The sequence below is a fragment of the Littorina saxatilis genome, linkage group LG12 (genome assembly GCF_037325665.1).
Source record: "Littorina saxatilis isolate snail1 linkage group LG12, US_GU_Lsax_2.0, whole genome shotgun sequence".
Classification (NCBI taxonomy): domain Eukaryota; kingdom Metazoa; phylum Mollusca; class Gastropoda; order Littorinimorpha; family Littorinidae; genus Littorina; species Littorina saxatilis.
Window position 1 is genome coordinate 61689671 of NC_090256.1, and position 25009 is coordinate 61714679.

Genomic DNA, 25009 nt, shown 5'->3' on the forward strand with positions numbered 1-25009 from the left:
TGATCAGCATGCAGCAAAGGGGAATAACTCGTATTTAGCCATTCTCATTTCTAAGCATGCCCAATGAGGAAGTTATCCTTCTTCCCATTGTAGTTTCTTTGTCTAGATCTAGTGTCTCGCTTTCTTGCACAGTTTCACCTATGCTCTTTCTGTGTGTGTGTGTGTGTGTGTGTGTGACAGAGTGATTGAGTTTGTGTTACTGTTTGTCGATTTCTTACGTGAGCCTTGAAGGCTTCGCCTCTTGTTCATTTAAGCAATGTATTGTATGTAAATTGATGATATGTTCTTACTTTCATTTCTATTATAATCATGTAGCAGTAGTTTGTTTTCTTTACTTGCTTATTCTTTTGCAATTTTAGACTAGTCCCTCTTTAGGGCGAGGGCCAGATGTAAAAAAGCAGATCACTGCTTACTCTATTACCCTCGTAAAATAAAGAATTGTTCTTGTTCTTGTTCTTGTTCTCTCTCTCTCTCTCTCTCTCTCTATAACACACAAGTTACTGACTGAACAAGAAGTCACCTTCTGAATCTTTACAGAACAAAAGAAATGCACATAATATAATACTCTGATCTCATTTTATTCAATTATTCAATTGTAAAGTAAATTAAAACCAAAGAATATCACAATTATTGGTTGTAAAGCAAGAAAAATGCTGCTCGTGTAAAGTGTGTTGTGAGCATAGGTATTATTATTGTCTTCTTGGTTTTTTTCCTTTAAATAAAATTCATAGATAACCTTTTTATGGATTTGGTTTCACAAGGGCACTGCACATACATATAGGGTACAGTTTAGTCTTATCCACCTTGGAGTTTTCTTTGCTGCTACTTTCATCAAACAATTAAGTACATATCATTCAAGTCATGTATTACATATCATATGTAATGTATGTTTGATGGTGTATGCTTTTAATTAAGCGTTGCTGACTATGAATGTACATGTAGATGTAAATGCTTGTATAACTGTGTTCTAATTTTAAATGTGTCAAGCGCAAAGAGCATAATTGTAAAGTTATGATGTTGCGCTATATAAATGGTCATTTATTATTATTATTATTAAGTCTGTCAAAATAAGCAGTTTTTTCTTGCCAAAAATGAAGAAAAAACAAAAAATGACAAATTATGTACATTTTACTAAAGAGAAACAGTAACAGTCTCTTGTACCGACTTTTATTTTAGGTTTCCATCACGCGTGAGCAGATTTCTTTGGTTATAACTGTGCTGGTGCAGTGCTTTTCTCAACAGGTTTTGCAAGTGATGTTCAAAAGGTTCTTCAAGCGATGAAGGGACTATATCTTTCAACGAAAAGGTTTTTATCTTGCATTGTGTCCTTCATATGTTCAAATAATGCTTCAGGTGATATAGATACCTTATTTCATAAACAACACGTGGACATTAAAATCATAACTTCAACTTGCTAACTTTTCTATGCATGTTCTTTTTTCTTTCTACATGTACCTTAGCGCGTTGGCAAGGTGTCCCTGGATCTCTAGCTGCGCTTTATAAAAATCATGTATTAGTATCATTACTATCGTATTAGCTGTTTAAACACACACCTGAAGTAACGGAAAAAAACAGTTCAAAAGGTATCGCGATATCGCCGGTAGATGTTTAAAAAGCTGTGCACTCTGAGGAATGTGGCACTATCACATTGTAAGCTGACTCCTGAACAGTGACGAAAAGTCTTGGTGTGTGTGGGCCATGTTGGTAAGTGGCTAATGAGATGATGCTGATCAGCTGGTTCAGACTTTGGGGGCGTACTGCTCCACTCTCTCCAACAGAGCATCTGAGTAGCCGGGAGAGTAGTACCTGCAAATAAAATGCATTTTCCATTGGTATCATGATACAGTATCCTCACATCTTCAAACACACAAATACAAAAAATATTGTGCACATTTTCAACAGCCGCTTCTACTAAGAACATGAGTTCCGAATTTGAACTTATCTGCTACTGCTGTTTTGCTAATATTTTAAGCTTGCAGGAATAAAAAATTGTTGCCAGTCAAATTTCATAATGATAAATAAATCTGATGTCATCTTCAAGTCTCTGTACTGATCATTAACTCTTTGAACAACCTGTCAGTCTCTTGTTTCTAACGAGTGTGGTATTGCGTGGTTACAAAGTAGACAAGACAGTTGAGGAACCTGGTGTAGCCATCTTTATTACCCGAAGTTCCAGTTACCAAGCGGGAGTTCTTTCCCTTGCGTCATCTGCATGGTAGGCCGAAGTGGGCGTACTTCGACCTATCCAACACCTCCCTCTTTAGAATATTTTTAAACCAATTTTCTTAACACAAAATTATAAACTAAACAAACTTCAAACTTTTGTAAACTTCAAATTACAAACTTCATGCACCCCTCTCCCCTTTTCCAAATGAACATGTAAAAATAAAATGTTTGTTGCAATAATACGTATGAGGTCTCTCATTCATAATTGTCACTCTAAAGCATCAATCCTGGATGTCTTTTGGCGATTTCAAATAAAGAAAGTACATGTATAGCATGTACATGTACATGTCCATGTTCACCATCTAAAAAAAATACACACGTGAAACTCTAATTAAAATTAATTGTTCACAGTTGGTGAGCCTTGAGGGCCTTTCTCTGACCAACGTGGGATCTACACAATTTCTGCACAAATCACACATTCCTGCTAATTTTCCCAAATTGGTGAGCCGTAAGGGCCTTTCTGGACCAATTTGGGATCTACACTTTGTTGCATGGGTGCACTGCATAAGGTTAACAGATTAAAGTGATAAACGTAAAACATGTGACTAGTTCTAGCCATGCAAAATGAACAAACACTTGGTTATAAATGAAAACACAAATCATGGCGTGTCATAATATGCTGTCAAGAGCCGTCGCGACAGCATGCATGATGTTGTGGCCAGGGCATCTGACATAGAGTGCACCTTGGGACCTATCCAACAACGAGTGCTTTCTTTGAGCGTTGAAACTGTGTGACACGCTAAGTCAATGAAGTGTCATAGGTTTCTCTTCCATGTTGTAACACTTACTTGACAATTTCCTCTGGGTAGCAGTTGTTGATTGTGTTGATGTATTCGGCCAATGCGGTGCCTGTGTCAGCTTTGATTTCCTGGATTTTCTTGAGACCGCCGCTCGTAACAAACAGTCGCCTTGCTTTGGAGTCGTGGGGAAGAACTTTGCTGAACTGTCCAACAACATGTTTGAGAATGTTGGACGGTGCATCGTGGAGAAGAGGTTCGAGGGCAGGCAGGTGGACGCATTTCTGTAGGATGTTCTTCAAGGCTTTCTTGCTCTGCAAATTCAGAAGACACGTTCATAAGTAAACTATAAGAACATAAGTCATCCAGCTCCATGGTTTAGGCAAGGTCTGCATGGTTATACCTTTTATCCACACAACTGTCCGAAATGACCGATTATGCTGACTGGGAAATTCTGCAGTGCCAGACATGTGGGAATAGATAGACCAACTGATCTCATAAATGATCCATTGGTTTCACAATGACTCTGTCAAACATTTTTTATCTGGCTATTCTGGCCTAATCCCCACAACTCTGTCCATCTTTCTCCTCCTCCTAGACAACAATCCCCAAATATCTTTTGAGCTGAACATAACACCTCCTTCACTCAAATTATAATCGTCGAACCAACACAAGTCATGGTCTATGTAAGGTAGAAAACAGTGCACACCTTTGTCTGTAAGTCTTCTGATGCATCGGCACGCAGGTAGCATTGAAGCAGTTTGGGCAGTACGTTGGCCACTGCGACGGCCTTGGCATGTTCTGGTGTGTGTCGTCCAATCTGCCCCAGGGCCCAGGCCGCTGCTGCCTGTATGTGATCCTCCGGCTCTTCTGATAAGGCGATTGCGAGTTGAACAACACCCTGGTCACAGAGAAACACAAAGTGTAAACAGTGCTGTTATAAACTTCTACACTGGCAAAAATTCTTGTTCACCTTTGAATAAAGAGAAATTTCGGGTGAGGAATAAACTCTGTAGGATGTTTGTTACCTAGATTCAGGAACTATTCCTGCAATGCGCAAGTCTGGATGTTTCCTAAATTCTTTCAAACTTTTAAAATCACTCAATTTATCTGACACGCTGTTTTTTCCCTGCAATTTTCTTGCATTCAGTATGACTTCTCTCACCTTGGAAACAATGACAGCCATGGCGAGGTTCTCGGAGTGTGCAGCCACATATCCCAGCATCATGATTCCTGGCAGTCGCACGTTGGACCTGGTCTCACCCACATAGTCCACCACTGCGGCCACTCCTCCTGCGTTCACTATCAACTGGGCAAGCTGCAACCAGCATCACCAGCATTTTTAATTACAGAGTGAACAAACAAGTTCTCATAATTATTTCAATTAAGGCAGAACAATTAATTACCTTCCCTTTAAACATTGTGCACTGCTATTATTATCCCTTAGGGCAAATAACTCCTCAGACAATATATTTCTGAAGAATGCTTCTAAAAATGTTACTCATTCTTAGTTACAGTGAGGACAACATTTAATTTGTAACAATGTTCTGTTCTTTATTATTTTACATTCATCAATTTTTCTCTTTTTTTCCACTTATATTTACCGTATTTTCCGGGTCATAAGGCGGGACTTCTTTCCTCGAGTTCGACCCCTGCGTCTTGTACTTTTGTTACATTTTGTTTTTATCTTTTAAATGATTTATTCAACTCAATTGGGCTTAAAAATATAGTGCTCTTACCTCTGGTGTGTGTTTGGAGATTTCTCTGATCAGGGTGGCAACATTTTTCTTCACATACTCGTCAGGGTCCTTCAGGCAGGTAAGAACAGCAGGGAAAATCTCAGCTTCCACCACCATCTCAGCAAGGTCAACAGAGTGCTTGGCGATCTGACTCAGCGCAGAGAACACCTGGCGCTGGAAAAGGCAAATATATTATGTTAGACACATTAGAACATATATGGACAAAAAGTGCTCCTATGAATTTAGTCAAAAACGCAAAGAATCAGTAGTGCACACAGAAACAAAAAATGGAAGACAAACAAGTCGCGTAAGGCGAAAATACAACATTCAGTCAAGCTGTCATACTCACAGAATGAAACTGAACGCACTGCATTCTCTCACCAAGACCGTATACTCGTAGCATCGTCAGTCTACCGCTCGTTGCAGTGAAATTGACTAGCAAGAATAGCGCGGTAGTGGTTACGCTGAGCAGGATAGCATGCTTTTCTGTATCTCTGTTCTTTTTAACTTTCTGAGCTTGTTTTTAATTCACATATATCATATCTATATGTTTTTGGAACCAGGAACCGACAAGGAATAAGAAGAAGTTGTTTTTAAAGGGATTCCGGACATTTAATGTTTATCATAATTTTCATATATATATATTTAATTTTCAGAGCTGGTTTTTAATCCAAATGTAACATATTTATATGTTTTTGGAATCAGAAAATGATGGAGAGTAAGATGAAATTAGTTTTGGAACGTTTTACAAAAAAATAATGTTAATTACAATTTTCAGATTTTTAATGACCAAACTCATTAATTAATGTGTACCCCTCAAAGCTGAAATGCAAGACCATAGTCCGGCCTTCGTCAAAGATTGCTTGACCAAAATTTCCATCCATTTGATAGAAAAATGAGGGCGTGACAATGCGGCCTGAACTTTTACAAAAAGCCGGATATGACGTCATCAAAGACATTTATGAAAAAAACTTCCGGGGATATTATACCCAGGAACTCTCATGTCAAATTTCATGAAGATCGGTCCAGTAGTTTTCTCTGAATCGATGTATACACATACATACACACATACCTACATCACGACCCTCGTCTCGATTCCTCGTCTATGTTAAAACATTTAGTCAAAACTTGACTAAATGTAAAAAGTGATAGAAAGACATACAGATTGGCAAAGGGGCAGACGGACGGACGGACAGACGGATGGTTGGACAGACAGACTGACAGACACACACACACTAACTGCACAGGTTTACAATATATCAAGCCACCATGCACTCTTGTTTATTTTCTTCTGCAATTTGCCCTTAGCACATGAACTCTTCATTTTCTATGTTGTTTAAAAAGTTAACAAACACCAGTGACATTGACAAGGACAGACGGCCTCTGCAAAGCAAAACATTACTCACAGATGAATACCCCAGCCTCGTAGCTCTATTTGTTCAAAATTAACAACATTGACATGACTTTTAGACAATAACATACAGTCTTTAAGAAGCAAAACAAATACTCACAGATGAATAACCCTAGTGTAGATTTACTTTGTCTTGATATTTTTCATCAGCCTTACCTTAAGCTTGGCGTCAGGGTTGAGGATCATCTGGGCCAGGTGAGCGATGGCGCCAGCATCCACCACAGTTTGAGCAAGTTCAGGAGAGTGTTTGCAGATGTCGCTGAGGGCAGAGGCAGCAATTCTTTTCAAAGACAGCTCAGGCTCCTGGATGCACAGTACAAGCAGGGGTACTGCTCCCGCATCCACTACTGCCTGGGCCAGTTCTGTGCAAAAATTCACAATACAGATCTAGAATATTTTGTTGTTGTTGTTGTTGTTGTCTAGGTTGCTATCTCCATAGAATTAGGCATCCATAACATAACTATTTGAATGCATAACTATCAACATTGAATGAAAATAATGGGAGAAAAGTCACTCTGCTCATTTTGAATTCCACTGCATTATGCTCTCCAAAACTTTTTCTCAAAATCTCAATCAAACTGTTAACGATTTATCAAGAATCAGCCCAGCTAAGCAAGCCAAAACAAAACAAAACAACAATGCACCTGGCCCCCCTGCAATTAGAAGCAGCACTATACATAGTAGCAGACACTGCCAGCCCTGTCTTACTTAATTACCTGCATTGTGACGAGCGATGTATCCCAATGCCCATGCCGCAGACTCCTTCACCCCTGGATCAAATTCCTCCAGGCAGATGACGAGAGCATCCAGAGCTCCACAGTCCACAACTGACTGCGCCAGCTGGGGAGAGTGCTTGGCCACAGCACGCAAGACGAAAGCTGCTGCCTTCTTGTAGAATCGCTGCAGACAATAAACAGTAAGATACATCAGAATTTCAGTCCATGCAAATAAATGCTAACTAAATGCACATCAACAGAAACACATTAGAATAGAAAAGATGCACACTCCTCAAAATAAACATACAAAACAAAAATAACAGTAACACCTTAATAAACAAATTATATACAATTTTAAGCAGTCTTCTTGGAGGTTTACTTACATTCTAATCAGAATAGGCAAGATGAGGTAAACAGTGAAACCAATTTTCAAAGACCCCCACCCCCCAATGTAAGACTTCCACTTCCTTTCTCAGATTTTCTATTCATAACCTCTTTTAATTTACCTCTATTCTAAGACTTTCTCCTGTTTAAAACCTGATTTTCTCAGATATTTTGAGGTCTGAAAAGAAGGGGGCATGGGGGGGGGGGGGGGGGTTACACTGCTCTTACGTTCTGTTCAGCCAGGGAATATACAAGCTGAGGCAGAATGTCCCCTCGCACAACAGCTTCAGCCAGGTCATCGTTGTAGTTGGCCAGGCGTCCAAGGGCTAAGGCAGCTGTCTGCTGGATTGTGGGCACGATGTCCAAAAGCAAAGGACGCAGAAGGGACATAACTCCAGCATTTTGCAGAGTTTCAATGTTCTGTGGCCGTGAAGCCAATTCTGCCACTGTCTGCACAAACTGTGTGCGAGACTTTTGGTACTGTTCAAACACTGAAACCAAGACCGATGAGAATGTAAATATCAGGAACAATTCTCTATCTGAAATCAAACTTTATCTGAAAGGAAAATGTATACTTTTTTTTTTTTTGGGGGGGGGGGGGGGGGGGGGGGGGCCGGGGGGCCAACTTAGTTTTTCCCTTTTTTGAAGAAAGGATTTAACAAAAAAGGATGATTAACATCAATTTTTGCCAACCATTTTGGATGCTTTTCAGTTCGTATTTGCTTGAACTGTTTAAAATTATCAAGGCATCCTTTTGTTATGAAAAGAGACCTTAGAGTTAGAGAGTGATGGAAACAAGTAGTAGTAGTATTGCTGCAATAACTTCAAACATAATCTGATTTCCACCAAAAATTATTTTGAAGTTTATAATATTTATAAATGATATCATTTGGTGTTAAAAACTTAAGGACAGAGAAACAAGTTATCAAATCAGCTTTAACATGTTGCTGTTGCTATGAATCAAACCACGATACATTGGATGAGTGGCACATTCTCTTTTGGTAACCATCTGACATCTCGATCTCTGAACTTAAGATGCTTGCTGCAAGTTCACGCGTTTACACACAATAAATTCATATCACAACAATACAAACAATAGAAAGCGTTTCGTTTGTTTCCTTACCTTGAAGAACTTGCCGACTCATCTTGATGTGTCTTTTCTCTGCAGCTCAGTCTCTAAAAGTGTTGTGCTCGCTTCTCCAATACAGCGTTGCTAGGACCGAGAGTAACCTGCTAGCCCGCACTTACGACTAAAAACACATTTTAACTAAAACATAATCTGTATATTATATTTTCGTCGTAAAATCTTAATGCTAATACTAGCCTACCTATTTGTATAATTTTGAATAATTATGTGGTGATTTTGTTTTTTAAGGTTTAATAAATTGGCCAATCGACGGGCAAACATAAATTGCTTCCACACAGCAACATGGCGATGTCCTCAAGGGTTGTCGGCTCACGGGCTTGTCTTCGACCTGCGTTCTCCTATTTCACGGTATACATACATATACATACTAAGTAGTACTTACAACACATGTGTTGTCTTGATATTCGGTCTTACTTCTTTAGACCGATCACGCTACTCGAACAAAATGCAATGTTTGAAGTCCGTTGTCATCCTGTGAAACTGTTAGGAAAAAGCGTCTGCTAGCGAAAGCACTGAAGAGAAAGTTGAGAGACATAAAAGACTTGTGCTACTTAATGTAAGGTGGGAGAACAAAAATTCAGTGCTTTAATGTATAATGGTAAGTTTGGTGTGATTGTGCATGTAGAGATGGGGAGATTGTCTCATCCATGCACCTCTCCGAAAGAGAACCATGTCACCATGTGAAAAATAGACCTATCTGCACCCTGACCCGTGAATATCTCAAGCAACCGCCAAGAAAGAAAAAACCCACAACTATTGCTCAAGAAAAAATCTCGCAAACTGATCATGCATTTTATTCTTACCTTATAATGTACATATATATATGCATACTTATTTCAGCAAACTCGCAACATCAGCAGTGATGACTTCAAAACTGACCAACCTCAAAAGAAGAAAGGACGAAGCCACCCAGAAACACCCCAGTTTACCAAGGAACATTCAGGGGAACCTCTGAAAGGTAAAATTCATGACAAGAAGCCATTCCGCATGGAACTCCAGGCTAACAAGAACTACTCCTGGTGTGTGTGTGGCACCAGCAAGTCACAGGTATGTTTTATCAAGGGGAATGTGCCCTTTTAAAGGCACAGTAAGCCTCCCGTAAACCATCACAGAGCTCCCCGAGCGTCTACATACAGTACAAGCATACTTCCATTTGAACGCTCACCGAACGGGAACATCCTGGCTGCTTTCTGTCGAGCGTGAGACATTTTCAAAGAATTTATTTTCGTAGACTTGTTCCGTTAACAACAACGGCGCCTCGTTTTTGCGCTAGACCTAACTTTTAAAATCTAAATAATAAATTGACAGCTTGTTACACAAACATTCTTTAATCATAAAAGAATTCGTTTTTCATCAAGACAAGATCAGAACAATTCGAAGTTGTGAAAGTTTAAAAAAAGAAAAGCCCGGAAGCAGGGTCACGCAAGGGTCGTAGCAGACGACGGCCGGTTTATCAGTGCAAATCGCCGTTCCTCTCAACAGTCAAAAGCCATCGCTAGAGTTCTTGTGAACCACAGCCGTTGTTTCGTGCATAAAAAAAACGTGCTATTGTAGATAAGCTCACGTCGAGTCGCATTCAAATGACTAACTATGACGACTGCATTGTGAAAAGGGAAAACTGGATCACATGGGTTCACGATGGCTCAGGGGTAAGATAAACCACGCAAAAATAAATTCTTTGAAAATTGTTCGCTCTTTACGGAGGGCACCTAGGATGTTCTCAATTGGTGAGTGTTTAAATGAAATGGTGTTTGTACTGTGTGTAAAAGCCTGACCGTATCTGTGATGGTTTACGGGAGGCTTACTCTGCCTTTAACATTTACATATATTTTTAAATATATATACAAAGTAAAGATGTCACTTAATTATTTTTTATTCTCAGTACACCGTCAGACTGAAAGCACCAAAAGTTACAGAGAGGATGTTGGTGGGAGGAGGGGAGGGTAAAGATCGAGGGGAACCAAATTAGAGAATTGTAAAACAAATTCTTGCCTCACTTTTTTTGGTCTGTTAGTTTTTCAGCCTTTTTCATTGTAGGGAGACTGTAATGCTAAGAGTAATAGAGAATCATCATTTCTATTACAACTGCGCTAGAACATAGACCATTTATCCTGGACCGCCAACTAGCTCTCTCTCCGCTCTGTCTCTCTATTACGAGGTAGCGGCCTCACGCATTTAGGAACCTACGCTTACTAGCCTTTCAGAAATCAGAGGGATGTCATATCCGGTGTTGATTGTAAACATGGACGAAGTTGCCGAGGTAAGTTCTGAAAATGCTAAAATAAACTCAGCTAAAGTGCATATGGAACATGTTCTTCGATGAGTTTTGTAAAGTTTAGTTTGGAGTTTTGGAAAATCCAGTTCATTGTCACCTCCCATTGTCACAAATAACTGGAGCGTGCTTTCTTTTCACTGTCTTCGAATCGCTGGCCTTCAAACCGGACGCTAAGCGCCCCTGAAAGTCGAGCGTCGTAACCTCGAAGGGTCACGTGACGAGTTGGCGGTCCAGGCTATTTGGTCTATGGCTAGAATTAACATTGTTCTGCTGCATCAGTGTCTCAACCTGTTTGTCTTTCTCTTGTTTAGCCATTGTGCGATGGATCTCACAAGCAACTTTGGGGCGTTTCTGAGAAGAAAACTGGACCAAAATGGATGCCCCTGCGATTTCAAGTGGATGAGACAAAAGAATACTGGCTGTGCAATTGCAAGCAGACTTCAAAACAGCCATTCTGTGATGGAACACACAAACAGCCACACATTCAAGCAGCCATTAAATAGCCCACAGAAAAAACTGGCTGTGTTGTTCAAAGGTATATTTAAAAGTGAAAATAGTGAAGGGAACAAAAAAAATAAAGGAAACCCACAAGTTCAGAAAATTGCAGCTGTAAGGTCATTGGCTCATGTACAGTTAAACTTAAAGGCACAGTCCTTCCCATTATAATGATAGGACCCACAAACTCAAATTTGAACAGGCTTTTTCATGGAATAAGAACATGCATCCCTCCACTTGGACACATTTCACAACCAGCCTTGATGCAACTCGAGCACATTCTTTGATGAAATACGTTCTCAAAGGACAATTTGTCAATCTGTGAAATGAATTCATCATAACTTTCTAACTCTGCATAGGAAGCAGCCAGAATTTTGTTTGTTTTGTTTGTTGTTGTTGTTGTATGTATCAGATAGGGAGGATATTCTTTATCCCTTATCCCATGTAAAAGCCTGGCCAGATTTGAGATGGCAAGCCAAACAGTTTTAATGGGAAGGACTGCACCTTTACCATAATGCCAGCTGAATGCTATTGAGAACAGCAACGAAGCAGAACATCCCCCAAGAAAGAGAACTTTGTTTAGTGCACTCATGTTTCACATATCTGCCTTTGAAAGTGATTCTACAAAAATGGTTGAAAAAGCTGTGTGTACCCAAAGCTGGAGACAACCTACAGAGGAGAAAGAAGCAGGATCAATATACTGTACAGCGGAAAAAAGAAACTTGCACTAGGAAGCTGCGGCGCACAATGATGGTGGCAAATTTGGTGCTTGAGTCACTACCATTGAGCCTTTATTCCAGGATATTTTGTCAAAAATATATGAAAACACATTTTATTGCTATGGATATCGAACATGTGCGCCTATTCAGGTGAAGCCTTTTATGTGGGATGTGCTACTGTTATTCTGTTTCATCATGTTCAGCAATTTATAATAGCATGCATTCTGTTTTGACTCCAAACTATAGAGAGAGAAAAAGTAATATGTACAGCAGCTAAAACTGATCTGCAACATTGGTTTTACAATTAAACTTGAAGAAACTGAGTAATGAGTAAAATGTGTGTATGTGTGTGTGAATGCACTATAGTCAATATTTCTATACACACACATAAACCACAATCATCTAAACATACAAACGAAAATACCAAGTCAATCCAGTACATTTATTATACATTACAATGCTGCAAAAATGACTTACAACCATAGTACATACACTACTTCAGTGTTTGTGTACAAAGACAAAACAATCATCTCCCACATGTATTTACATGTATTTCTATTGTTAAAAACTTTCTGCTACTCAATCGCACAGTTTGCCCTCATACTGTACAATCAAATGATTACCAGCATTTTAATTTTTCGTTTTGCTTCATTCTTTCCTCAACAATTCAAACACAAACGCACAGAAATAATAAAAACAGCATTCCACGCTGTTTTTGACAATTGGACGAAGCCACTGCTGAAATTGAATAAATCGGAGCTAAATGACCTAACACATAACTGTCGGTTATTTTTCAGGGTGGCTCTATGTCTAAACAGCAAATTAACTGTAACAAATATTGCACCATACTTGCTGCTCTTACATATATATACATACACTTAAGATGGCGGTAAAACACGGCTCTCGCCATTTGTGAGAGCTAGCATGAACAATTAATCTCTCTTTGAAAGAAGTCTCCATCCTTTGCCTGAACATCAATGCTCCAAGAAAATCTATTTGATCGGAGGCCTCCTTGATCTTTGTGCAGGTTTTAACAAACAGCCTTTTACATGTCATGGTGTATAACCATTAACCACAAAGACATTTAAATTTTGACTATAGGCTACAGGTTTGATGTAAGGTTTGCAATTCTCAGCAGCTCTGGAGGTGTACACCATCTTTCTATTATGAACACACAAAAATAAATCTTAGTAAAGATCAAAAAACCATAAGCATATGTGATATGGTTCAGATATCTAGTAGTTGACAATGGCAGAAGAGGAAGTTGGTGTGATCCCCAAAATAGGTTTTACGACTGAGCCTGTTTCTCCAAACATTTTGTGGCATCCTTTAGTTTCCCAACCAGGTCCTGTTGACAAAGTCCACACAGTCAGTCAGTTAAAATGCATCAGGTAATACAGTACTACAAACACAACATTTCAAAGGCAATGATTCAAAGAAACAGTATTTTCACTGGTCAACTAGTGACTTTTCTGACACAATTTTCATCACCTTAAACTGCCTGTCTCTGCGAATAAGGAAAACAAAATAACAATAGATCAAACAAAACATGCACTAGTTTATGAACCTAGATGTGTTTGAAGTGTTTCTTAATCTTGATTTTTGAAAGATAGCAGTCTACCGGTTTTGAATCTGACAGCCTGATCCTATGTATTTTAATTTAAGTACAGGCAAATCCAGCTAACTCACAAACGGTTAAGTCAAAAATTCGCTTAGCACACAAAGAAATTCTGGTCCGGAATTATCCCTCTTTATCTATGTGTACAAAGTACCCTGAGCTCGAAATGGGATTTCTCTTACGTAAGTCGAAAGACGGATAGCACACAACAGAAAGTCAGTCCCAAAGACAAAGTTTACTCTATATTACTACAGCAACTCGAAACACGAAACTTGGCGTCTCACACTAGCGCATTGTGTAACCTTATTCCCTTCTTCTCTACACGAACGCCACACCGACTGACCAGTCGGCACGCAATAAATTATGAACTGAAGTTAGGAGGGGGCGAGGAGTAAGGAGGGGGCGAGGAGTAAGGAGAATTATCCAACTCCAAGAAAACATTCTGAAAAAGGTGGGGAAGTGGTGACAAGGCAGTGAACGCACTCACCATGCACTGACATCATACGAAAGCAGCCACACAAACACAGCACAGAGGCAGAGGCACGTGTGCAGATGCTTTGTGAGAATAAGCGTTGAAAACCAGTTTGAATAAAAAAAACAGCAGATAGAGCCGCATGTCATAATCATTCTTCTTGTCTGGCTTTATTGACTGCATGCCGATCTTGTGGCAGTGACTTTTCACTCTTCAGTCGGACTGTACACAAACCGCTCTCACTCTCCCTCACTGACTACCCTAAGCCCTGACAACTGATCCTTGGAAATTGTTTGGAAGAGTACACCTCTCTATTTCTCTCCAATGCTCTTCCTGCTGACTTCAGTGACACCGGACACCCCACTGAGTTTAGCCAGCTACCCCCCCCCCCCCCCTCTCTCTCTCCCTCTCTCTCCCCCCAGCCATGTACTGTTTGGTGCTGTGGCCAGAGAGGTCGGTCACCGGCTAATTGAGGCCAGCTGCACTGTTCACTCAGAGCAAAACTAGTTGACTGTGTCTAACTTTTGACAAAGCAACACAACTGAAGGGTTCACAGATTAGGTAACCGACTCACTGGTCAAGGCTGCAGGGAAACAAGAGTATCTTGTCAATGAAAGAGGTTACACACAGATACGCGATGCTGAGAACGGTGGCCGATTTTTCACTCTCTTTCTCGGAGGGCCTTCATCATTGCAGGGACTGCTGTAAAGAAATGCTTGCTCAGAAACTAACTCTTTTTGCATTCAAACATGCACCAGAACTGGAGGACACCATCGACAATGTCAAACATGAAATCGAAGCAGTTTGCTTGAGGAAACGGTCGTCAGCAACTCAAACTTCTCTGTTTTCTTTTTTTAAGAAAATCTGAGGTGAATTTCTTTGTGGCCCCGCCCCCTCCCTCTGTAAGGACCCCCCTCCATAAGGACCCATTTTTGTCAACATTTTCAAGGTCGCTAGAGAGGGGTTCCACTGTACTATGACCAAGTCGAAATTTCGGATAGGACACAATAACAATTCGGTCCCTTCAATTTCGTCTTATCCGGATTTGCCTGTATGGGTATGTCTCTCATTGTTAGTACAGTCAGGTGAGACTCTACCTTTTTTTACATTTGACAATTAACATGAGCATAAACTCCTGATGAATATTCATGTTAAATAAATAAGAAGAAATACCTGAAGCTGTTCCAGTGAGCAAGAAAACTGAACCTCTTGAAGCTCTGTCTGGCCAGGCACCTGGTAAGAAAGAGCAAGACGTATGAACATGCAATGTTTGGGTAAAATTGCACAGCCGTAACCGGCCCCTATGATGTATATCACAACCAACACCTAGCGGGAATTCAGATTATTAGTGAAATATAAAATACAAAGAAAGAAAGAGAGGCTGACATTTGCCTGTTCTTCACTGCTTCTTACCTTATAGGTGCCAGGAGAGTGGTTCTGCATAGTTTTCATCTACTGTTATCTCACACATTTACAGTGCTTATGTCATTTTCCTATTTCATATATAAATAAGGCATTCTATACATTATTTGTATTTTTGACAAAAATTTGGCATTATACACAGAATCGAGACAGTCATTCTTTTTCGAGACAATGACTGTCGAGATCAGTGTCAAAACCTACAAAGCAGCTGTGATTTCTTCCATAAGCTGCTGCAAGAATCAAATTCAAATTCCAACCTTCCAAAATTCCAGTCAACCTGAATGCATACTCACCTCTGTTTTGAGAGAAATGAGGTACACAGCTTCATTTATGCGTTCCATGTGGTTGCTCTGAAAACACCCAAAAGAGAATATTACAAAAGTAGGAACAGCAAAACAAAACAGATTCGACAAGACTAGTTATGTAAGACAATTTTCCTTTGGGAATTCAAGAACACTTGACACTAAAAGAAGCTCTGAAACTAATTCTAAACGACCCTGTAAGAAGTCAGAAGTTGTGAAACTACATGTAAATCCAAGGTGAGAACAATAATAGGAAGACATAACAACATGTCAGGTCAAAAAAGTATGCATCAGTGACTGAAGACCAAGGCCTGCATGAGAACAACACTGGTTTCATGTCTTCTAACAACACAAGTGGCCGAGGTCTTGTCGGCTACGTAGCGGTTTTACGCATATGCGCAGAGTCTATGGACACCGTTAGATGAAAACGTGGTGGGCATGACGCGAGCGTAGCGAAACTTGCGCCGCTACGTTCACCGTAAAGTTACGACAGCTCCCCCCCTGTCGTAAACCTTTGCGCAGCATGTGGCGAAAAAACATGGCGGGCAGCACGTTATTTTTCGGATGCTTTTGCGGCGGAACTTCAGCCGTCAACGTATGTTGCTGAACAGATCCTCATTGCTTTGCTTCTTTTTTTCTAGCAAGGTGTGGATTTCAACTTCACTAAAATGTCCGCCGCGGTGCTTTGGAGCTCCAGCTTCGACAACATGATAAAGAACAAAACGAATACTATATTACGTAATCAAACACAACATCATGACGTAAAGTACACAAAAAGAAAGAATTCTCCGTATCGCCGAGACTAATAGACTTCCTCGAGGCTTTTGACGTCTCTAGTTAGACGCGACTTCATGGGATATACCCCTTGACCCTTCACTAAAAATAGTACAACTTTGCGCACAGCCACAGCGTTAGCTCCTTACGTATTTCGTTACTCCGCAAACGACTAAGCAAGCGTCGTGACCACCAAGTTACGCATTTGCGGAGCTACGGAATATGTAGGCTTTACGTGTTCGTAACTCCATGCGTAACCTAACTTATTTGCGCTACCGACAAGACCTCTGCCCCAGATGTCATATATTTCCTTTTTGCTTTTCAGGACGTCTCTTCCCTCTGCACCCATGATCTGTATTATTAATATTTGTAATGTTATTGCTAAACTCTCTTAGCCATTGTCTTATCTCAGGCTATATTCTTATAAAACTTTTAGAATATTGTGAAAGCTAGCAGTACAAGCAGGAGAGGGCACAAGTCGCAATGTTGCGACAAAATGCAACAGAACACACTGATTTTGTAAAAGAATAGTTCGGCCATGCTAACTTTGAATCTGTTCTGGAAACCAATCCATTCTGGAAACATCCCTCACTACAACATATTTGCGATAAACGTTTCACACTTTGCTCTCAGCGATTTTGTCCATGCCCATCGCTAATTACGTACTCACCTTAATGTAATAATCAAGACGCCAGTCTACATCCACTATATGAGGTCTGCAGCTTCCCACACTGCATAAATTGAAGAAAGAAATCAAAACTTGACCAAATGTAAAAAGAAAAATCGCATTTCAAATCCATTTCTTAATAAAGTAAAGGTGACATCTTCCCGAGTTAAAAATCAATCTTTTGATCGAAAACATGACTGTATGAGGGTGTCAACACACACATACACACACACACACACACACACACACACACACACACACACACACATACACAAACACCTGCACACAGACAATCTACTCTAAACAATGAAAATTTAGGTTGCTGGAGAAGAAAGAAAAAAATACCCACACACAAGCAAAACCAAAATAAAGTAACTGGGAGCTTATTGTACAGATACCTGTGTTGAAAATCAGAAATTCCTTCTCTCATTGTCTCTTTTTGACTTTGAATGTTCATTTTTCTTATACAGTTCATCCATACAAAAAAGCTAACAATTTTAAAGAACACCCTTGATAATTTTGGATGGGACTTATCACCTCCCTGGTTCAGTAAAATGTAAGTAGAACATACACATACCTCCCAAGCAATATCTGCATACTTGGTTTTTGTGTCTGAAATGTGAAAAAAATGTGTGTTGTGAGAACAATCATGCACCTCACAATAGTGAGAAAAAAACCCTGACAAAGACAATATCAATGTATAATAAAATTAATACGGTAGCAGGCTAATTTCCCCCCCCCCCCCCAAACAATTGCCCCCCCAACAACCGCCCCCCGCCCCCCCGCCATGGGAGGACAATTGCCCCCCTCAGCTCTTGAATTGCATAATATTTACTCAAATTAGTGTGCATGTCCAAGCATACATGTATGCGAGCATGCGTGCTTCAGTGTGTACGTGCGTGTGTGCATGCGTTAGTATGTGTGTGGTAGGTTCACATACTTAATTTATTTAATCACAGTACGAATTGTGATCCTGTATTTTCCGATTGAGAGCTTGATTGTGTGCATGCGTATGTGCATGCATGTTTGTGTGTGTGCGGTTGTGTGTGTGTGTAAACCAGGGATCATCATTCAGATAAACTAACATCAAAATACTTAACTTACCCCCCAAAGGCTGCATAACAAAATAATTACCCCCCCCCCCCCCCCCCATTTTTACATTCAGTCAAGTTTTGACAAAATGCTTTAACATAGAGGGAGAATCAAGACGAGGGTCGTGGTATATGTGTGTGTGTAGAGTGATTCAGAGAAGACTTGTTTTCCCTCCAAAGACAACCTTCACTATCACAAAGTCATGGGGGGCAATTGTCCTAGGAGGCAATTGTCCGGGGGGCAGTTGTCTGGGGGGCAATTAGCCTACAACCTATAATACGAGTAACATGATGAATGCTTTACATACCCCAAGCTGTCAACAGGACTACAATTCTGAGAAAATGTATAACATTAACACGGCAAACATTAATTTGATTCAAGATGGACATTACTTTAGTTTAAAACTCAAAGTAAAGGTTTAACAAAAGTATTCTAACAGTCATGAACTAATAGAATAATAGCAATCAGGCCAAGAAAAAAATCAAATGGTTCTGATTCCCCGACCGACTCAAATTTTTCCTCCCGACCCTACAACTTTTTATTGACCCTTCAAAAAAGATATCAAATAAATAAATTAATTTAAAAACTTGATTTTGCAGACTTTACAAGGATATATACGCTTCGACAACACCTAGGGAACAAAGCTTGCACAATTTCCTACTTTTGCCTTGTCATCAAAAACAAAATGTTTGTTGCTTTTGCCTAATAAACTCAATCACCTTCTGTGCGTGTCTTAGATAATTTCTTGTAATCATGGCATCTGTATGAATTCCATGTCCAACATCTGTAGGGAATATGTGCTCTCCAGCATCTGCTACAATTTTTGTCTCAGATGTTAATTCTTCGTCCCACAAAATTATTGTAATTTTGACCGTTTCTCATAATTACTGGACCCAACTTCAAAAGTTCAACAAGAAAAAGTGTGTGACCATTCAGATTGTAAAATTTACTTACCAAAAATATATTGTTAAAACTCTGTATCCTGTCAGGTGTAAACTTGCATTCCTCCAGGAAATGGCTGTAAGAAAAAACAAATGCATCACATGTACATCAATGACAATGGCAAGAAAAGCTTACAACTTTCTGCAATTACTGTCACAAAACTAACTTGAAGAAGAACTTCATTTTTTCCACGCGGCATTTTCTGCGTTACTATTCAAAATGACACATAACATTCCTGGGTGTGCGGGCTTATCTGATGTGTGGAAGCCGGTGCCGTATCAAATACGCACCAGCAAACCACGGGTTCATTATCCAGCCTAACTATCTAAAGGTTGCACTCACTAAGATTAAACAAAAATGCACAGAATCTGACTGGCTGGTTTGCCCAGCATAGAACTTTTTAATGTATATATACATTGTGTTGTCTGACTTCTGCTTCTTGTACCATGTCAACTAATATGATATTTTGTCTGCATTTCTTCCCCAAAAGAAGGTATAAACGATAACTTCCATGCAGTTCCATCTGGACAAGAAACAGTTTGTTTCCTTATTTCTAGATTCACTAACACTCTAAGCATGCTAAGGTTGCTCACCTAATTCCGTTAGCATCAGCATCATGTTTTACAGCCTCCAGAACAAGAGCTACCACACCACTGTAAGCTGCTTTCAGGACTGCCTTGTCAACAGCTTTGAATGACGGATCATCTGCAATCAACAATAACTGACTATAAATAATAAACCTTCATGGTTTTTTTTAGTACTTAAAGGCACAGTAAGCCTCCGGTAAACCATCACAGATACTGTCAGGCTTTTACACACAGTACAAACACCCTTCCATTTGAACGCTCACCAAACGGGAACATCCTTGATGCCCTACGTAAAGAGCGAGCAATTTTCAAAGAATTTATTTTTGCGTGGTTTATCTTACCCCTGAGCCATTGTGAACCCGTGTGATCCAGTTTCCCTTTTTCACAATGCAGTCGTCAGTTTGTAATTTGAATGCGGCTCGCTGTGAGCTTATCTGCAATAGCACGTTATTATTTACGTACCTCTGACTTGTCACGAAACAAACGAATGTGGTTCATAAGAACTCAAGCGATGGCTTTTGACTGCCTATAAACCGTCGTCTGCTGCGAAAACCACGACCTTGCGTGACCCTGCTTCCTGGCTTTTCTTTTTTCAAACTTTCAAAACTTCGAATTGTACTGATCTTGTCTTGATGAAAAAATAATTCTTTTATGATTTAAGAATGTTTGTGTAACAAGCTGTCAATTTATTTTTTAGATTTTAAAAGTTAGGTCTAGCGCCAAAACGCACAACGGCTATTGCCAGTTGAAGGGAAGTAACTCATTTTTGACCTGAGTTCAGGATGGGTCCAATTGAGATGGTCTCAATCCGAAAAATTAATTCTTTGAAAATTGCTCGCTCTTCACGTAGGGCACCTAGGATGTTCCCGTTCGGTGAGTGTTCAAATGGAAGGGTGTTTGTACTGTGTGTAAAAGCCTGACAGTATCTGTGATGGTTTACGGGAGGCGTACTGTGCCTTTAACCCAATGCCTACCAGCTAGATCATAAAATTTCACCCGCAGGATAATCCTAATATATCCAAATCCTGAAACAGACACATATGATGTTGTGACAAAAGGTCGTGCTCCAGACCCCATGTGTGTTTGTAAGCAATTAAACAACATTATCAAAAACATGTATGTGTCTGTGTTTGTTTGTTGGATTGAAAATAGGATGAAGAGATACCTACGATAAAATTGTGTGTTTTAACAACAGCTTTGTGAATTAAATCTACGATGAAAGTGAAAAACTGCGGAAAAATTTCCCGCCGAAACCAATAAGTATGAACTCATACTTTTGTTATCAACCCAGAACACTCTTTTTAATGCTCAAAACCAAACTGCATTGTAAATCTGGAAATAAGAATAATAAATCAATATGTGTGTAAACAAACCTGCTTCTATATAAAAATATTTAATTAGAAACGGAGAAATTAACTTCAGGTTGTTGGTTGTGACGATGTTTGTCCGAAGTGACAACGATGTTTTGACATCGTGTGTATGTATCATCTATGCTCCGGTCCGAACTTTTGCAGTTTCCAGAACACAAAAAGAATTAATGTATTAGTTGAGATCGCTGGGCATTTGAAATTTACAAACATGACAGAGATATTCCGAATAATTTGCTAAGCATCGAATCATTTGTCCGGACGTCACAACCGAGCAATCACGAATTTTTCAACAACTGACACTCTCCGTTGACTTCCGATCGTACGTTTTTATAGCATCGCTCCCAACTGATTTCAAACCGAGGCTTGTTTTTCTTGGAAATGGCGTGTCGAAGAAGGGAAGGTAAAAGAGCTTCGTTTGTCCGTATTTTCTGAATTACAAGTTGACGTCACAACCGACATCTACATCACAACCGACAAACAATCTGTTAGAAATAATTTTTCATTGAACTCATTTCGAATTTGCATGTTATTCAAACGAAACAGAGCGCATCAAAATACGACACACTGCTCTCTGTTTGTTGTTCGCGCTCATCGAATGAGTGCGATAGGTAAAAAGCTGAGAGAGGACAAATTATTTTGTATGTCCAAAGTCACAACCGAACATGACCGACATACGAAATGTAATTCACGGCTGTTTCGAGAAAGCAAACAATTTGAAAATGTTCGTTCGATGTTTTGTACAGCAGCTAATTATTGACGACAAGCAACTGAATGAATTTCTGCATGAATATTTCCAATCCACACATAGTTTACTGTCTTTGCTATGTTGGTTGTGATGATTTTTTCAGGAGACAAACTTGCTATGTTCACTGTCATAACCAACTTACCTTACATTTCTTTGGTATATTTTTTGGAATTTTTGTTGTTGTTGTAAGCTGTTTTCCCTTCTTTTAAAGTAGTAGTAAAGAAGTAGGTCAGTTGTCAATTGATTATCAGACTACACTAGTTGTAGCAGGCCTACCAGTAGGTCATGGCCTAAAAACTCAGTTTAACTTTTAAGTAAAAAAAAAAATGTTGGGTGTCACTGTCAGTGCAGGCTCTGTGTATGTGTGTGTGTGTGTGTGTGTGTGTATGTGTGCTTGCTTACAGAGTTACATAAGCTATAGTTATGGGCTTATAACTTATATTGAATTAACGTAGCCTAAACAATTTATGTTGTAGTCCAGATTACTGCAGAGTCCTGATCATCGCTGATGAAGGTGCATTTAAGATGCTTTCCCACTCTACAGCATTTTCCCATTTTCAGTTTATTTAACTTAAGCTACAAATTAATTATGACTTTTTCCAGGCCTGTCGTGAGTTGCACAGAGGAAAGAGCTTGCGAACGTTCGCTACGATAACATGCTAAGCCATGAACCAAAGGCTCTTCCAGTCCTCTTTATGGGTTTTGTTTTGCATATTATTAGTATTATATATGGAGAGAGAGAGAGAGAATGCAAAATAAGACAGAAAAAGAGTTGTCTGTCTTTTAGTTTTAACTTTAAGTGTTATGTTTAATTTTGTTTGTCCATCGCTATGTCATCACAACCGACCATAAGATTAAGCACAGTCATCGTAACAAAGGCTCTTCCAGTCCCCTTTATGTTTTTTTGCAAATACTAGATCTGTAGTAGTAAAGGTAACAGCCCCCCAAAATTGTTTTTTGTATTCTCTTTTGTTGAAAATGAAATGACAAGCATCAAGTTTGTCCATCGCCTAATCATCACAACCGACTCAAAAAGTGCCATGATCATGGTAATTTGAAGTTTGTGAGCTCTTTTGTGTGTGTTTTTATGTAAAAGGAATTACATATCCTTGATTTTAACTGACAGAAGTGTTCTTTTGTCATTTATTTTGTAAACACATCAAACGGAAACGTGATGTTTATGTCGGTCGTGATGTTGGACATAACATCATGTATAAAAAAATAAATAATGTAAGTTGGTTTTGGAATTGTTTGCGTGTAATTCACTGGTGTTGTACTTTCTTTTGATTTATAAAAGGTATTTGGATTGCAGAAGTTTCATTTATGGAGGTAAATCAATCAAATGGTATGTCCAGCATCACGACCAACATCTGTCAGATTGTTAACAAAATATGCTTATTCTACAGAACCCGCTGACCAAACTATCTTTTCCTATTTTATTTTATGTAATGAAAATATGAAACATTCAGCATAAAAATGCACTTGTGTCAAAAAATATTTTTTGATTTTTGATTTTTCTACTCTTTTTGCCACGACCTTTTGTCACAACATCATATAAATATATTATATCTTGATAAACAAACACACAGCCCGTTGGAAAATATCACGGTCTGAAATGACAACCGAACACAGCATTCAAATTTGAAAAATATAACGCTCAAAGTCAAACACTAATTCTAAGAAATTCCTCGTGAGTGTTAATTGTCCAATGTCATCTTTTCAACACCCAAAACAAACTCAATGTAGCTCTCGACTCAATTTCAAATCTGTTTCTCCAGGAAAAGCGCATGAAATACTCAGGGTCGAAAGGTAGGACGTAAATTATGACTAGCGCAAAAAGGCGTCACAATGAGAATTACAGTCTGGTATTCCCACTCACATAATTACAACCCCCCAACCTTAACTGTATAGCTCTTGGGATGATGAGACAGTTTTCCTGTTAGACATCATCACTTTAATAGGACCAACAAATATTTACACCAGCCCGGAGAGAAGACTGCAGAGAAAAACAAGAAGAGCAAACGCTCGATCGAGTCACTTTCGCAGTTCTGAATATTATATGAGGCATCAGATGGACAGGAAGAAATTGCTATTCACAACACAATGAGTCACGTTCACATAAAATTTGAGCCCGGTCACTTTTATAGTTTCCGAGAAAAGCCCAACGTTAAGTTGTGTGTTGCCGAACAGAAAAGGCTAGTTATCTCCCTTGTTTTTCTGATAACGTTCGTAAAAGGCTACAGATGTAAATACTTTGATGTAAAGAATAATCCTACAAAGTTTCAATCACATCCGATGAACTTTGTCAAAGATATAAAATGTCTAATTTTTCCTTTGACGCTGACCTGTGACCTTGAAAAAGGTCAAAGGTCAACGAAACCATCGTTAAAGTGTAGAGGTCATTGGAGGTCACGACTAAACAAAATATGAGCCCGATCGCTTTGATAGTTTCCGAGAAAAGATATAAAATGTCTAATTTTTCCTTTGACGCTGACCTGTGACCTTGAAAAAGGTCAAAGGTCAACGAAACCATCGTTAAAGTGTAGAGGTCATTGGAGGTCACGACTAAACAAAATATGAGCCCGATCGCTTTGATAGTTTCCGAGAAAAGTCCAACGTTAAGGTGGTGTCTGGCCGGACAGACTAACACTGACCGATTACATAGAGTCACTTTTTCTCAAGTGACTCAAAAATCAGAATTACAAACATCTTTGTACATATATACATGTATGTATTCCAACCAAGGCTTCTTTAAGAGATAGTCGCTAATTAGTAATTATGAAAAAATGCCACCTTTGGTGCGTTTGTGTGAGTGTGTGTGTGTGAGTGTGTGTGTGTGTGTGTGTGTGTGTGTCAATGAGAGAAAGAGAGAGAGAGAGAGAGAGAGAGAGATCGAGAGAGAGAGATGTAGAGAGACTCAGAGAGAGAGAAAGATGTTGGAATTATCTCCGTTTAGTTAATTCCAGCACCTGCTATCGCATTTCTGTCTGTTTCAGATAACACTCCCCGGCAAGCTTTCCTCGCGAGCTGGTCAAAACACTTGTCTGGTATGTGTGCTGTATCACCAGCCAGACACAAGTTTTCTACCACACTTGCACCTAACTCCATGTTTTCCTCTCCCGTAGCCGCCCTCACATGACGTTCGCCGAGAGTTACATCCCTTCCTTTC

The 25009-nt window shown here is 39.4% G+C and overlaps 2 protein-coding genes and 1 long non-coding RNA gene across 3 annotated transcripts; 1 reads left to right on the forward strand and 2 right to left on the reverse strand.

Annotated features, from left to right (window-relative positions):
* Window positions 1–559: 559 nt before the first annotated feature.
* LOC138982488 (sperm-associated antigen 6) lies at window positions 560–8460 on the reverse strand. Its single transcript, XM_070355793.1, has 9 exons — window positions 8337–8460; window positions 7442–7704; window positions 6830–7013; window positions 6270–6475; window positions 4703–4876; window positions 4129–4281; window positions 3673–3864; window positions 3015–3277; window positions 560–1806 (listed from the first exon to the last, which is right to left on the reverse strand). The coding sequence occupies exons 1-9, from the start codon at window positions 8356–8358 to the stop codon at window positions 1740–1742; spliced, it is 1524 nt and encodes a 507-aa protein (XP_070211894.1). The 5' UTR covers window positions 8359–8460; the 3' UTR covers window positions 560–1739.
* A 150-nt stretch (window positions 8461–8610) lies between these two features.
* LOC138982495 (uncharacterized) lies at window positions 8611–12172 on the forward strand. Its single transcript, XR_011460878.1, has 3 exons — window positions 8611–8708; window positions 9201–9407; window positions 10947–12172. It is a non-coding gene; the product is annotated as an uncharacterized lncRNA (long non-coding RNA).
* Window positions 12173–12277: 105 nt separating this feature from the next.
* On the reverse strand, window positions 12278–24996 carry LOC138982493 (COMM domain-containing protein 3-like). The gene is made up of 8 exons (XM_070355798.1): window positions 24810–24996; window positions 19732–19843; window positions 19151–19214; window positions 17682–17716; window positions 17108–17168; window positions 15655–15711; window positions 15113–15172; window positions 12278–13197 (listed from the first exon to the last, which is right to left on the reverse strand). The coding sequence occupies exons 1-8, from the start codon at window positions 24946–24948 to the stop codon at window positions 13138–13140; spliced, it is 588 nt and encodes a 195-aa protein (XP_070211899.1). The 5' UTR covers window positions 24949–24996; the 3' UTR covers window positions 12278–13137.
* Window positions 24997–25009: the final 13 nt, after the last annotated feature.